Raw genomic sequence first — 15,620 nt, 5'->3', positions numbered from 1 at the left:
ATGCAATAAAGTTTATCCATAGTACTGATTGATTGATTATTCCAGAGTCCCGTGAGCTTCCTAGATGAAAATCAGGAGATACACATGTGGCGAGTGGGATTTTTCACTCTGGTGCATTTTCCTCATGAGCACATCACTCTCCTGTGGGACCAGAGGACCACGGTACACGTGCAGATGGGGCCTCAATGGCAGGTAGGCAAAACCATGAAGATGGTGAACTATATCCTTGGATCTCCAGTCCAACAGTAGGAGAGTAGAACTTAATTCAATGAAATTCAATGAGTGCTTATTAATTGTATGATAATCTTATAAACACTGGAGAAAAAAAGACAGGAATGAAAACTTCTCTGATTTTGATTTTCTAACTCAGATCATCTGATCATCTGAACCTGGGAACCTGATGAAAATGGTCTTCCCCTCTTCCCTTTACCCTGTCCTTGTCTACTTCTTCTCATGTTTACTCCAACTCTCTGAATTTTTTTTCATATCCCTTCCTTAGATTCTACTCCTTCACCCCACCTTCCATATAGAATATTAGAGCTAGAAGAGAACTTAGGTTGTGATAAAAATATGTGATCAAGAGAGACTGAGGTTAAAGTTCTAAGCAGGATAAGTAAGGCTAATGGTTGCATATAAAAGGAATCCAGGACTCCTCAATAGCCAAGGTTATACCTAATAGCCAGAATAGCTCTTTTACACAGGTAAGAGAGTGACAGTACACAAACAGACAAAGGAGTCTAGACAACTTGCACTGTGATTGGTCTGACGAAGAGAGATGAAAGAAAGGTTTCCATTTGACTTGACTCAGAGAGGGGATTCTCATAGCCTATAAACACAGGAAGGACACAGAGTTGACTAACATTCTCTGGAAAGGCTCATGCTGAACAAACATCCTATGACCAGGTTGACTCATCTCCTCTAATGGTCAGCAACTTCACAGATTTTAATTTAAGGCTTAAAGGAGCTTAAGTTTACATAATGAGGGCACAACCAATACAGAGTGGATTGATCATTAATACATAATAAATTGACTAAGGCTTATTAAATTAATACAAGATAAAGTGGGGTATCAATTTCTAATTTCATATTTAGAAGTCATTTTAATTCTTTTTTAAATTAAAAAAATTTTATTGTAGCTTTTTATTTACAAGATATATGCAGGGATAATTTTTCAGCATTGACCTTTGCAAAACCTTCTGTTGCAACTTTTCCCCTCCTTCCCTCCACCCCCTCCCCTAGAGGAGACCAATACATTTTTAAATAAGTCATTTTAATTGTTAACTGAGACTTGAGACAATCTCAATCCTGCCACTAACTCACTTTTCAGTAAGTAATTTCCTTTCTTGGGGCTTCAGTTTCTTCAACTATAAAATGGAATTGAATTACATGATCTCCAAAGATTTTTCTAGCTCTAACATTTTGGAAATGTGGATTCTCAGTACCTTTTTATCTTTCCCAATCTCCTCATCTTTCTCCAATCTTTATCTCCCATTCTTCAGCCTTCTAACCCTGTCCTTACTTTAGGTTGCTGGTGGATTTTGGGATTATTGCATGATAATACAGGCCTAATTTATTTTGAGTTACCAAATATTTGAAAATATATCAGAGTTCACTAGAGGGGATTGATCTTTTGTGTCTATGAAGGATGGTTGGGCTGGTTTAGTGGTGAGTGATCTCTGCTTTTTCTTCAGGGGATGCTGGCTGGACTCTGTGGGAACTTTGACTTGAAAACAGTCAATGAGATGAGGACCCCAGAGAACTTGGAGTTAACAAATCCCCAGGAGTTTGGCAGCAGTTGGGCTGCAGTAGAGGTAAACCTCTTTTGAACTTTCTCTTTCCTTAGAATCTGTGGCACTTCACAGTCCTCCACAGTCTTTCACCCTAGGACCACATTGCTAAGGTTCTTAAGACCAGTTCAATGTCAGGCCAAGAGAGTGAGTGAATGACCACATGGGAAAGGCATGTGCCATAATATTAATAATTCGCAAGGACTTTACTTACACTTAAATGTATGCAAAATACATAAAAAGAAATATGAATCAGTCAGTCAAAACCATCAGTTTCTTAACCAAGACTTTCCAACCAAGCTTCTCTCTTTGATGTAAAAATCACTTTGTTTTATTAGACAGCTAGAAGGATCAGTAGATAGAATAAAAGCTTTGAAGTCAGGAAAGCCTTAGTTCAAATGCTGCTTCAGGCTCTTACTAATTGTGTGACTCTGGGCAATCTATTGCATCTATTTTTGTCTCAACTTCCTCATTGATAAAATGGGGATAATACTACAGGACAGTTGCAAGGATAAACTAACAAATATAAAGCATTTTGAAAATGAGAAAACATTACACAAATGCCAGCTATTACTATTAATTTACCTTTCCAATGCACTGGAAGGAGGTCCTAAAAGTCTTAGGCAGCCTTTAAACTTAATATTTTTTAGTTTAAAATGTACACTAAGACTATTTGAAGCTCCTTTACTTGTATCAGGAGGGGAAAAATTCTTCATCAAAGATTTCTCTGAGTGACATCCTAGGTCCAGTCCTTATCCTTGTATTTGAAAGTCAACTAAAACTCTCACCTGGAAATGCCTTCTCCCTAGTCATTGCCCTGATTCAAGGCAGTATACAAGAGTATACACCTGTTATACAGGTGTTCCGGGCCAGTGCTGCTCTCTTAGGTCCCACCTATCAAATGCACATCATATATCTCCCTCATCCAATAGTTTTGTGGAATAATAATAAAGGTCAACATCATTGGTCAGAATGATCTTTGAGACTTTCTTTGGAATCATTTGCCTAACTCGGGAGACACTGGCAAAAGACCACCTAGCATGGTGTGCCCACATCAAAGAAGGTGCTGTGGTCTTTGAACAAAGCAGAACCTTAGCAACTCAAAAGAAAGGTGAGTTGTTCAAACTGAGAGATATCTCTGCTTCAAATGTACATTTGGACTATTTGTGCCCAACCATTGGGAGAGCTTTTGAACTCATATTGTTCTGATCAACCACAGTTGGACATACTGTACTTTGACTCTAACATAATGATAGCATTTTAATCCTCTTTGAGAATGAAGGACAACCAATCAACTATACCGTTAAAACTTGATTAAATCCATGGATATGACTCATGACAGGAGTAACTTGTTAGTAGCTTAGGGTATTTCAGCAGTAAAAAACATGTTTAATTCAGGGGCTGATGACAGTGTTTTCTGTCATTCCTTTCTCTGAAATCTCTGACTAGTTGGAAGATGGGGGGCCACTGATTCTGTCCTCTTGCTTCTAGTGCCCAGATAGCTCTGATCCTCGGGATCCATGTAGCTTAAACCCCCTGCGCGAGCCATTTGCTAAGAAAGAATGCAGCATTCTGCTGAGTGAAGTGTTTGAAACCTGCCACCCTGTGGTGAGTAAGACTAGAATTATAAGGAACTGGCTTCAGGTACTTTCAGGGGGAGGGGCGCATCTAACCCACTCCAGACTCTCTGAATTCACGTCTCTAGACTTCAAGGATACTCAGCCCAAACCATTCCTGACACTTCAAGGATATGCAGTCCAAACCATTTCTGCTTCCTTTCTCTATTAAAAGGCTCTAAAAATCTATCCAATATTCTGCAAGCTATAGCATAAATCTTTTACTTCTATTTAAAATGATTGGTCACCCTGCTCAGTGATAGCTCTCCACAGCCTGGAAGGTCAATATTAGGTCTTTCCTTTGCCTTCTGTGAACAGCTTGTCATAGTGTCAGTCTCTGACCCTTGGAACCAATAGATCATTTGTCAAAAAAAGAGAGCTGGGTTTTCTGGATTAATTTTCTCTGAGTCTCAGACTCTTGGCTGCCAAATCCTGGACAGCTCCCTTTTTTTTTTTTTTTAATTTAATTTAATTTTTTTTTTTTTATTTCAGAGTAGCTGTGGTTCTTAACTCCAAGTGGCCCTTGAGTCTGCCTCCTTGTGGTCAGCTGACTTAAAGGATGTGGCAGGTCTCTCCCACTCATTCACCCCTTCCTTCCTGCTGCCTTTGGTGGCTGTCCCAGAGAATCCAAATTAATGTTTTCTACTTTGCTCCTTTTTTTTTATGTGTGTCCCTCAGGTGGATGTCACCTGGTTTTATTCCAATTGCTTGACAGACACATGTGGCTGTAGTCGAGGAGGAGACTGTGAATGCCTGTGTACAAGCTTATCTGCCTATGCCCACCAATGCTGCCAGCATGGGGTTGCCATTGACTGGCGCTCCCCCCGCCTTTGTCGTGAGTGTCTACACTGGGCAAATCCTCTCCTTTCTGGGTTCTTGATCCATCTGTAAAGGGTAGCTCCAAGGAAACAATGAATCCTAGTGCTACCTGAAACTCACCTATGCCAAAATTTTTCTTTTGGGGAGGGGGCAGGTGGCTATTGAAATCATAAACTGAGCCAAAAAAATCCACAGAGATTATCTCTAATATTATATATTATTGTATAATATATATTATCATATATTATATAATATATTTTATATAATATTAGGGATAAAAATCCCTAATATTATATAGATGGAGAAACTAAGGCTGAGATCATACAATCATGTGCATACAAGTAGATGCAGCATTAAAACCCAGGACTTTAGTAATGATAATAAATCACCTTCACCTCCATAAATGCATTGATTTTCAGGTATATTTGGGGAGGTATCAAGGGTCCAGAAGGCCCTTGAAGGCTTTCCTGTTTGCAATTTATTGGTCACCAGGGACTTTCTTCTGTGCTCCATTTTTCTAGGACCAGTTCTTTGTACAGAGTGGGCCCTCAGGTTACTAATCTGAAATTTCCCCTCATCCAGCGTGACCCTTATAATAAATGCAACTTGATTGAGCGCTCCCTTGAATGACTGTGGTGCCCATTGTGGCCACTAGAGGGTGCCCAGAGTTCGGATAGTTTCTTCCAGCCTTGAATTCAAATAAGTGATTTGTGCTGGAATGAGCCTTGAGAGTTCCTAGTTGAGGCAAGAAACCCCTCTTTTTACAGCTTTCCTAATAGCCTCTGTCTGAGCTTGTCAAACATGGGAAGTTCACTACCAAACAAGGTAGCATTTCATTTTTGTATAGCTCTGATAGATTATAGATTTTCATCTATATTGAATGAAAATCATTTATTCTGAGTTAAAATCTGACCACTTTTTAATTTCATTGGTAAATCAATTAACAAGTATTTATTAAATACTGTGTGCCATATATATATATATGTATATATATATATAGTATATGTGTATATATGTGTGTGTAAGATCTTCTATATTTAGAGAAAAGGTAAAACAAGTTTAATCCCCCTTCAATATGACAATTTTTCAAACATTTGAATGACCTTTACATCCTCCTCCCATCTTCCTTTTTTTTTTTTTTTTTTTTTTTTACTAAACAGTCCCATTTTCTTGATGATAAAATTTGCAGAGTTAAGAGACCCTGTCTTCTGAGACCTGAGGAGTTTAGGGGAATGTTCACTTTGCCCATCCTGAGACCCTATCCTAGAAACTGTTCCCATGGAAGGGACTCTGAACAATCTCTCTCTTTTTCTCTTTTTTAGCTTATGACTGTGACTATTTTAACAAAGGTAAGTAAGACAAATGGAATTTAAAGAAGAGAGGACAAACAGGAAAGTGGACAGCTCCCTCAGGCATCCTCTTAAAATGGAGTTGTACCCAGGGATGGCAGCAGCACCTTTGACGGTTGGACAGTTCCAGCACTGTCTCCTACCTATATCAGTCTCCTGGTCTAGGTAGAAGCAATTGGGGGTGGGGTATGACTGGAAGTTTAATCCTATTAGGACGTTTGCTCATGGTGAATGTTTAAAGTGCCCTGGGTCATTGCCAGCCTGTCTGGATCCATGCTGGTGTTATATCCTGCTCCATCCTGGTCTGGCTCAGGCTGATGAGTTCATCTAGCCTCTTTCCTATGCTGGGGATTGGAGGGAGGAGTTTATGCTTATCCAGGTCAGTGATCCAGGTGCTGCTTCCCATCCTTGTCCCCTTATCCCTGATGAAGGAAGCTCACTCAGAAGCAGCATCAATCAACAGCAACAACAAAATCAGATTTAGGGAAAACACCATCCCTAAAATGCCTCAGTTATTGGACCTGAGGTATGTGGCTTCATGCTGTGAGGGATAATCACTTATAAATGAAAATCTATACTACTGGGGACGACTGGACTATGACAATCTGAGGGCCACTTTTTCATATTAAACATGACCAAATCAAATTAAATGTGCATTGCATGTCCAAGCACGTGTTTGTGAATGTTTGTAGATATTTGAATGGCTATGGTCATGTCTATAAAAATTCATATATGTGCACATATCCTCTTATTTTTATGGGTGTAAGAAAAAGAAGAGTGAGAGGGAGAAGAGGAACAAAAGAGACACAGAGAAGACAGAGAAAGAGAAAGACACATACAAAGAGAGAAGAGAGAGACACAGAGACAGAGACAGAGAGAGAATACCATCCATGGCTAAAGACCCAATTATAAAATAATACCTAACAAGATGACTATCAGATTCATTAATCAGGATCTTATGTGACTGTCAGCTCTGATCATTTGTATGTTTGAAGCAGAATCAGGACCAAATCCTCAGGAAACTGTTGAAGCCAGCCACAGCGGTGTTTGTGACCTTTCTTCCATTTCTGTACTACTTTCTTATTTGGTCTTTAGCCAACCTTTCCAACCTTTTGTTATGTCTAAAAATATTCTACTAACATGACGGGAAATGGAGAGTGGGAAGATAATTTAATTAATCCAAGTGTTGTTAACTTAGGATTCATAAGGGTTCAATTTTTTTGATTATTTCATTTCATTATGATTAATTTCCTTAGTAATATTATGTATGTTATTTTCTTTTCTTTAAAATATTATGCTGAGGAGAGGGTCTAAGTGTTCACACCAAAATTGCCCAAAGGGTCTCTGACACAAGTAAAGTTGAACTTTAATTCTTGATAGTAAACAGGAAGATTTTAGAAATTGCAGAGCCGTTAGTCCCCAAGGAAAGAATCATCAGTGGTGGAATTTCAGGTACCATGATGAGGAGAAGGCTCCTTGACCACTAGTTGATACTTTGAACCAAGTTCTCTTCATCTGGGGAACAATCAGCTTGTGGGCTTGATAAACATTTAACAATCACTTCTCTGAAAATGTTAAACTTATTAACTTTTTCCATTACTTTCTTAAGTCTAGGTCAATTAACAAAACAATAAACCAAACACTAATTTGTAGCATCTGCTGATTTGTGCAGTGTAAATGCTCCCATTGAGAATTTAATAATCAGCTCTCTTGAGGCATTATGAGTAGGTTATAACACACCTGTGGGAGAAATGCACAGTAAGTGAGTGCCCTTGTCTGATGTGGGATCTGGCTAAAGGTGGGATGGACAAAACACCCATGGGTATAGTTGAGTTTTGTGTCAGTAGGGAGCTGAAAAGTATGGTCAAGCTTGATATCAGAAGAAAGGAAGAAGACTACATAGTATGGTGATGTGGATGACCCAGAGATTTCTCTTCAGCTTTAGGCAAGGGACCCTATCAACTGGTCAGCTATGTGCCTGGTGGCACCCGGGTAACTGTGAGGAAAGCAAGTGGTGCTGTTGTCCTGGCTCTTCATGAGAATGTGGGTCCTGAAGACACCATTAACTTCTTGCTGACATCTTCAGTGTACAAGCCCAAGGCCCATGGTAAGAGTCTTCTCTCCTGTCATGGTAGGAGGATAGCAAGAAGGTTGCTCTAATATATATTAGAAGATCAACTTTCTTTATATATATATATATATATATATATATATATATATATATATACATATATATATATATATATATATATATATATATATATATATGTAGCTGCTGACCTGTGGCTTATACTAAATATCTTCTTTACTTTGTTTCTGTTCTGAAATAGGATGGTTCCAATATTGTAGGATTGTAGATTATCTGGGGTCATGGAAGATAGAGAAAGCAGAAAAACTGGAATCCAATGAATCCTCAAGCTTTGCTTTATCCATTAATTTCAATGTGTTCTCCATAGATCTTATAGTCCATTTTTTTTGTTCTCCTCAGCCTTGAATGAGAAAATAAAAAGTGAATATGAGATGAGGGACAAGAAGAAGCAGAGCCCGCTTAATGCAAAAATCAAATCATTGATTCCTAGATAATAGATTTAGTTGGTTGACCAGGCTTGAATGGTTAAGGATTTTCCCTGGCATCGCCCCTGGTCTAGGCAAGGCTTAAATGCCTCAGTATCCTCTTCTTCTACCCACCCTGAAGCCCCAAGGGCTATGGTTATTTGTAGATTCTGACTTGGTGTCTTTTGAGTCCGCCGACAGACCCAATTACTTCCTTCATGTGACCAACAATGGGTCTCTGTCCCTGGCCAAGTGGGAGCGGAATGAAGGGTTCCAGAAGCGAGCCACATTCATCATCCACCGTAGCACTTGGCTCCCTGGTTATGATGCTCTAGAGCCCTTCAATGAGCCTGGCTCCTTCATCAGCCTCTCAGGCCCAGTGCCCATCCTGCAGAAATACCAGCACACAGAGCAGTTCCGGCTTGCTACTCTGCTGAAACTCGTAGGTAAGACCTCTTCAGCAAATATTAATGAAGCTTCTCTTAAAGGCCATGCTCTTGGTGTTGGGAATATACAGATAGATGGAACATGGCCTCCTGCTCATGATTAATTTATAATTTAATGAGAAAAAGGACAAATACAAAATAATTATGATATGATCAGAGTATGATAAGTGTGGAGAGATACAGAGAACAGGCTATATGATTTTTGTGGGGAGAGAAAGAGGAGACGGAGACAGAGAGACAGACATATAGAAGGGGAAGGAGAGATGAGAGAGAGAAAAAGAGAGGGGGGAGGAAAGGAGGGAGAGGGAGAGAGAAATAGATACAGCTAAGACACAGAGAAGCAGAGACACAGAGCAAAGAACAAAGAGATGAGAGACAGAAAGAAACAGATGGAGACAGAGAGACAGAGACATAGAAACACATGGAGAGATAACGAAATACATACATACCGAGATACATAAATAGATATAAATGGATTGATAGAGGGATGAATAGAAAACTTATAAAATACATAGTATGTTTCAGGCACTGTGATAAGTACAAATACACACAAACAAGGTAATCTCTGTTCTCAAAGAATTTATATTCTAATAGGAGAAGACAGCATATAGAGGGAGTACTGCAAAGTGGAGTTAGGGAGGAACTCTGCTGGGCCATGATGAAGAGACAGTCCATTAGCTTGGAAGTCTGGACACCAGCCAGGTAGAGAAAAAGCTTGTCTATGAGGCCTGGGAGATTCAGGGATAAAGTCCAAGGTTCTGCGAGAGGGTGAGAAGGGATGAGGGTGATGAAAAGAGAGCAAAAGCTCATCTTTCAGCAAGGGGAGGGGAAGTTTCATGGAAGATTCAGGAGGAGTCAGCCTCTGGGTTAGGGCATGAAAGAAAAGAGAGAGATGGTGGCAGTCTTTTAAGTGTGGGAGACTACATAAGCAAAGGAATAGAGACCGGACAAGAATCAGGAAGAAATGGTCCAATTTAAAGAGAAGGACTATGTAGGGAAGTTCTGGAAATAGACTGGAGCTATGATGGTCTTTAATACCAGAATTTGAAGTTTATTTTTCAGGAATGAGGTACCACTAAAGTTTTGGAGGTTGAGTATTTGATTATAATTATGCCTTAAGATCACTTGGGTAGGGATTGGAGACAGGAAAGATTGTTTAGGACTACCAGAGTCTGAGCAAAAGTGGAAAGAAGGCTTAAGGTGTGATAAAGAATCTGTCTCTGTCTATGCTAACAAAAGCCTCCCAACCCTTTTACGCTGGTGAGTGGGGGGCAGGTGAAATGTTCATTGGCTTTAGTGATTGATAGTTTGGGTCTCATTGCCTGCTAGGTAGGAGATAAAGGGGCTCATGTCATAACCTCAAAAACCTTCCCCATCCTGGATGTCTTGGGGGTTCCTTTGCACAGAAAGGCCTGGCTTATGGATATAACTACCATATCTAAAAATAAAACAGCCTCTGGGGGAGGTGATGGGAGAATGACACGGGACCAGGCCAGGTTAGATTTCTTGCTGATGGGTACACATGCCAGGCCTATTAAGTCAGAGAGTCCCAATTAGGAACTATGTCTCAGAGGAGCTATGGCCAAACAGGATCTGGAAAATAAAATCTCATACCCACTACCCACTCCTGAGGGATCTCCAAAACTGCTCCCTTCCCCTCTCTCTTCCCCATGGTCTCTTATTTCCTAACCATCCCAGGAAAGTTTATCTATCATTCCTTTTGTCCCCATCCCTGCTTTCTGCTGCCCAAAGTGCTCTCATCTGCCTAAAAACCTTTAGTGAAAGAAATGTGTTCCATTCATTAGCTCTTATCTATTGTGAGCAAAATAGTATACAAGGCATTGAGTATATATTCTGCCAATATTCAAATGTTGTTAACTAACATACCACTTTAAGTGATGAGTGCTTTGTTTTTATTGTTGTTGAGTTGTTTCAGTAATGTTTGACTCCTTGCGCACCCATTTGGGGTTTTCTTGGCAAAGATACTGAAGTGGTTTGTCATTTCCTTCTCCAGCCCATTTTATAGTTGAGGAAACTGAGGTAAACTGGATAAAGTGACTTGCCCAGGCTAGTTGGCATCTGAGACTGGGTTTGAATTCAGGTCCTCCTGACTAGCATTCTAGCTCCAATAAGTTCTTTAGAAAGACACAAAACAAAGTATCCAACAAGGTTTTGGTCAGACCACGTTTGGAGTGTTGGGTTCATGAGAGCATCCATTGGATTATATCTAGACTGGGGAAGGACTTTGAAGTCATGACCTGAGGTCAAGGTCAATCACTTGAGAGAGCTGAGACATTGGTCAGTTGAAGCCCCAGAGGAATTTAGACAGAAGAAAAAAATTAGTGGGGATTGTAACTGTCTTGATGTAAGTTTTACCCTCAGAGGCACCCCCTTCCCAGGGACTGGACGTCCCTGCTTCTATCCACCTTGTTTGTTTCCTGGAGGGGATTGGAGAAACCCCGCCAATTTTGTTTTTATCTTCTAGATCCATTGAGCACTTTTTGTTCTTGTGTTAGCAGGCATTGCAAATTGTAGGCTATTAGGATTTAAAGCTAGCAGGATTCTCAGAGATCACTTGTCCTAACTCCCTCATTTTATAGGTAAGGAAACAGACTCATTGAGGTAGCCAAAGAGCTGGGATTGGAACAGCTGGGATTTGGAATCAACTTCTCTGATTCGGAATTCAGTGCTTTTGCCACCGTACTATACTGTTGCTCTCTAACTCCTAACAAACACTTCACTTGTGGTTTTTGTATATATGGTTTTCCCTGCTGCGGATGTTTTCTTTTTCCTTGTGAAGCTTTTCCTGGAAGAGTTTATTCCTATAGAACTCTAAGGTATCCTTCAAAATTATCCTATGAGGCAAGTGTAGCACATGCCTTAATATTCTCATTTTATAGATTATCACTGAGTTCAGAGAAATTATCTGACATTCAGAGTCATATAGCTAGTATGTTACAGAGCTCTCAAGAATCCAGGTTTCCTACTTTAAATTCGGCAATTGTTCTGCTGTACCCCATTGTTCCCTACTCATTGGTAGTTCGGCCTAGTGTTTCAGGCTTCCTGATGCCACAAATATAAAAAATACAAACAAATACAAAACCTCTCCTAATCCAGGGGGTGAAGGCTATCAGTGATTGTAAGGTTTCTTTTCCTGTGTCATGACAGAACCCATCTCATTACCCTAAGGTCCAGGATGGCAATGATCCCTTTCATGTATAAAGAACTTTCAGGGGAGGTGGTCTGGGGTCCTCTTTCTTCCTGGGGCCATTTCCCCTCCATTTTCATAATTGGACTTGCCTGGGGTTTAGCCAGGCAGATGCCCTGTATATCAAATTTCCAGCTGTTGTGAGTGGGACTTCATTGAATAACCAGAGTAAAAAGGGGACTGCTTCTGACCAAGGAATATAGACTGGGTCAGCTGTTCACTGTGAAGCTTTCTGATACCCTTTTCTAAAGGGGTCAACCTTCAACAAACATTTGTTAAGCATGTACTGTTCTAGGTCCTAAAGATGCAAAAAAATCCTCCAAGGAGTCTATATTACTTCTAGGTTTTGGAATCTTTCTCATGTTTATGTGTCTGGGCTTCCCAACCAGCCTGGGCCCTTGAAGAAAGAATTTGAGTCTCTGCCTCCCTATTGGTGTCTTGCCCAGGACTGTGCATATGGTGGGCATCTGATATGTTTATTTGTATTTTCTTTTTTAAATTTCTTTTTTCTTTTTATTTATTTAAAATTTTATTTTCCCCAGTTACATTTTTGTTGTAAATGTGCATTTATTTTTTTAAATATCTTTCCTTATGAATCATGTTGAGAGAGAAAAATCTGAACAGTGGAGAAAAACTATAAGGGAAAAAAAACAGAAGAAAAAGAAAATAAAAATGAATATAGTATCTATTGATTTCAGTATCCAGAGTTCTCTATCTGGAGGTGGATGGCGTTTTCCATCCAAAGTCTATAGGGATTGCCTTGGATCGTTGAACCTTTGGAAGAGCCAAGTCTGTCATCGGTGATCACCTGTGCGATATGTTTGTGAGCATGATTCATTTTCCCAGATACCAGGTCACTAGGGACTTCCTACTCCACCTGTGAGTGGCGTTATGATGCTTGTGCCAGCCCTTGCTTCCAAACATGCCGGGATCCTCAAGGAGTCAGCTGTTGGGAGGTCCCCAGGTGAGAATCTTTTACCAGAGCACAGGAATGAGCCACCTGGGGGATGGCAGCAGAGGGGTCTCAGGGTGCCCACATAGACCTGATTATGCCCATTTATAGACAGGCAAGAATGAGGGCTATACATACATGTATACATGTTAAGAAAATTGATTTGGGGCTGAGTGGAGGAATAAACCTGCATGGAATACAATGTTTTCATTGTTTCTGCAGGGTTGAAGGCTGTGTCCCTGTTTGTCCCATTGCCATGGTCCTGGATGAAGTCACCCAGAAATGTGTCTACTTGGAGGACTGTACGTGGCCAGATTTCTTGTCACTCTCACATGCTCTGTAGATTTCTCTGTGCCCTATATGATGAGTGAGGGACACAGGTCACTTGGAGAGTTTGGAATCTCTCTCTGTCCCCTAAGAAAGGTCTGGAAAATCCTTGGAAAAGGGGAATGGGACATATTGTCTTAGACAGGCCCATGGGCAGGAAACCAGGGTCACAAGATGCTGAAAGCCTCTAAATCGACCTGGGAAGAAGACGATACTTTGGAGGTGCTAAGGTGGCCAACTCAGTCACCAGGAGCCAGACCCTGTCCCTGCAGCAGGACTCCAACTGCAGAGGGAAGAAAGGCACAGTGCTTCTCCTGGGGAAGCCCCAATGTGAGGGCCATGTCCTGGAAGAGCTCCCAATCCTAGGGAGGAGACTAGACTGACCAGCCACAGAGCCAAACAAATGTCAATTCTGGAACTGACCAGGCAATGGACCGCTGGGTCACCATCTGAGCTTCTTCCCTTATCTGTCTTTTAGGTATTGAGTCTGCAGGTGCTGTCCCCAGTGTGAAGACTCAGCTTCCCGAGCGAGACCTGATGTCCCCAGAAGAATCTCGAACCCCTGAGATGTCCCCAGCTGTGGCTGGGCTTAGGACACCCACCAGCCCCCCAGTCCTCCCCATGGCTACTTTCTCCCTGGTCCACCCATCATCCAGGGCCACAGCTATTGCCCTTACTACAACTTCAAGCTTTCAGGCAACAACCAAGGAAGGAGCAGAGGCAAGGCTTGGGTCTACCTTGGGAGGGACCAGCCACTCTCCCTCACGGTGGCCCACAATGGCAGACTTGCCTACAGTGGTCCCAGCCGACGTGCAGCTGCCCCCTGCCTCTATTTCCACCTCCTCAGCTCCAGAAACCACCAGCTCCTCCATCTCCACATCCAGGATGCCAGTGCCAACCACCATAAAAACAACTCAAGCAAAAGCGACCTTCACAGGAAGCCCAAATACCACAAGGTTCCTGACGCCCCCCACAATTCCCAGTTTACATCTGATGTCCAAAGCTGTGACTGTTCCCACACCAAGCCCCTCCCCACTAAAGACTACACTGCTGCAAGGAGGGGGGAAGCCCTCCCTTGGTCTGGCTCTCTCTAAGAGACCCCCTTTCCCAGCTGTAACCACTGAGATATCACCGATGGGACTCCCACCCTCTTCAGAGCTCCAGGAACCATTGCTGATGACCCTGACAACCGGGGAAGGGAATAGAACAGAACCCCCAAGAGTTCCCTTGGCTGAGGATGTTACAAGTTCCAGCAGTTCTCCTCCTTCCATTGGCAAGACCTCAGTGGGGCAGATCCACGTCAGAACTTCTGTGAGCAAGAGACCAGAAATGGCACGAGCCACAGGGCAAACAGAAACTAGTCACACCATGGCTACAACACTTTCGACTTCCTCAGTCAGGGGCCGAGTTTCCACCACCCTTGTCATCCGTCCACCTTTGGGTGCGGTTCTCTCAGTGACTGAAGCCACCAGTCCCATGATGCTGACCTCTGTGACTCTGGCCACCTCTGCCTTCTCTGCAGCAAGGTCACCTGCTACGCCCTCACCAGCACCCACGCCCTCTCCGATTTCTGAATCAACTTTGCCATCCCTGCCATCAGAGACCAGTGTGTCTCTGGCCAAGGCTGGGACACCGCTGGGCACCCAGGAGATCAGCCACCTGTTCTCAACTTCCTCCCCCACTCCTCCATGGACCCTTGTCTCCAGTCGCCCTGCCCCCAAAGGATCTGGAGTTTCCACCCTGTCTCCAGGGAAGGACACACAGTTGTCTGTGCCGGGGGCCACCTCCCTGTCTCCTGTGGCCTTCCACCCTACACTTCCTCCAACCTCGGGCTTGACTCAAGTTCATACAACTGGGCAAGACATACCCCTGACCATGGTCACAGCACCGGCTTTATTAGGGGTGACCACCCCCTTCCTGCAGTCAGAACCCACACCCTTGACCTCAACCCATGAAATGTTTATGCAAAGGGTATCAGGGGCACCAGGCAAGAGCACCACCGAAAAGGGGGCTATTCTCTCTAAGCAAGTGCCCCTCCCTACAACACCATATAGCACATCCCCTCGGGCTGTCACCGAGCTGCCTGTCACGCCGCAGTCCCCAGAGATCCCAAGGACAAGGGCCAAGGGGGCTGGCGCCACATCCAGGCCACGTCTGTCCACGTCCTTCCCCCTTGTCCCCCTAGTTACCAACGTGACGGGAATATCTTCATCGCCACAAACCCCTGTGACCTCATACTTCCTAGCTTCTATGGCCCAGACCAGGGCCTCTGGGATGACCCTAGGACTCCCCCCTCCAGGAGAATCTGCTGATGAAGGCACAACAGGACAGCCCGGGCGGTCAGCCCCAGCTGAAGACGTCTCGGCGCTTCCTACCTCAGTCTTGATGTCAATGAAAGAATCTTCTACGTTCCCGTCATGTGTTGTGAGTAATTCATCATGTTCTGTCTGTCTGGGTCGTGACCCATCCTTTCAATTCCTCCCACATTTACAAAGCCTTGCCCTCTGCCCTCACCTTGCACTGGATCCTGCCTGCAGGGGATGCAGCTCCCCCTAAACACTGG

General features: G+C 42.7%; 1 protein-coding gene across 1 annotated transcript in view; it reads left to right on the top strand.

Annotated features, from left to right (window-relative positions):
- The window catches only part of OTOG (otogelin), a 93,262-nt gene that overhangs the window by 47,653 nt on the left and 29,989 nt on the right, over positions 1-15,620 (top strand). Inside the window, exons 21-29 of the mRNA XM_074275776.1 lie at positions 1,692-1,811; positions 3,279-3,395; positions 4,082-4,238; positions 5,545-5,571; positions 7,517-7,678; positions 8,292-8,570; positions 12,625-12,742; positions 12,953-13,032; positions 13,536-15,481. Of these exons, the coding sequence (XP_074131877.1) occupies positions 1,692-1,811; positions 3,279-3,395; positions 4,082-4,238; positions 5,545-5,571; positions 7,517-7,678; positions 8,292-8,570; positions 12,625-12,742; positions 12,953-13,032; positions 13,536-15,481 (3,006 nt within the window). The remainder of the gene's footprint in view (positions 1-1,691; positions 1,812-3,278; positions 3,396-4,081; positions 4,239-5,544; positions 5,572-7,516; positions 7,679-8,291; positions 8,571-12,624; positions 12,743-12,952; positions 13,033-13,535; positions 15,482-15,620) is intronic.

This window comes from Sminthopsis crassicaudata, chromosome 6 (genome assembly GCF_048593235.1).
Source record: "Sminthopsis crassicaudata isolate SCR6 chromosome 6, ASM4859323v1, whole genome shotgun sequence".
In the NCBI taxonomy this organism is placed as follows: domain Eukaryota; kingdom Metazoa; phylum Chordata; class Mammalia; order Dasyuromorphia; family Dasyuridae; genus Sminthopsis; species Sminthopsis crassicaudata.
The sequence above is the reverse complement of the archived record's forward strand: the minus strand, read 5'-3'. Positions and strand labels throughout refer to the sequence as shown.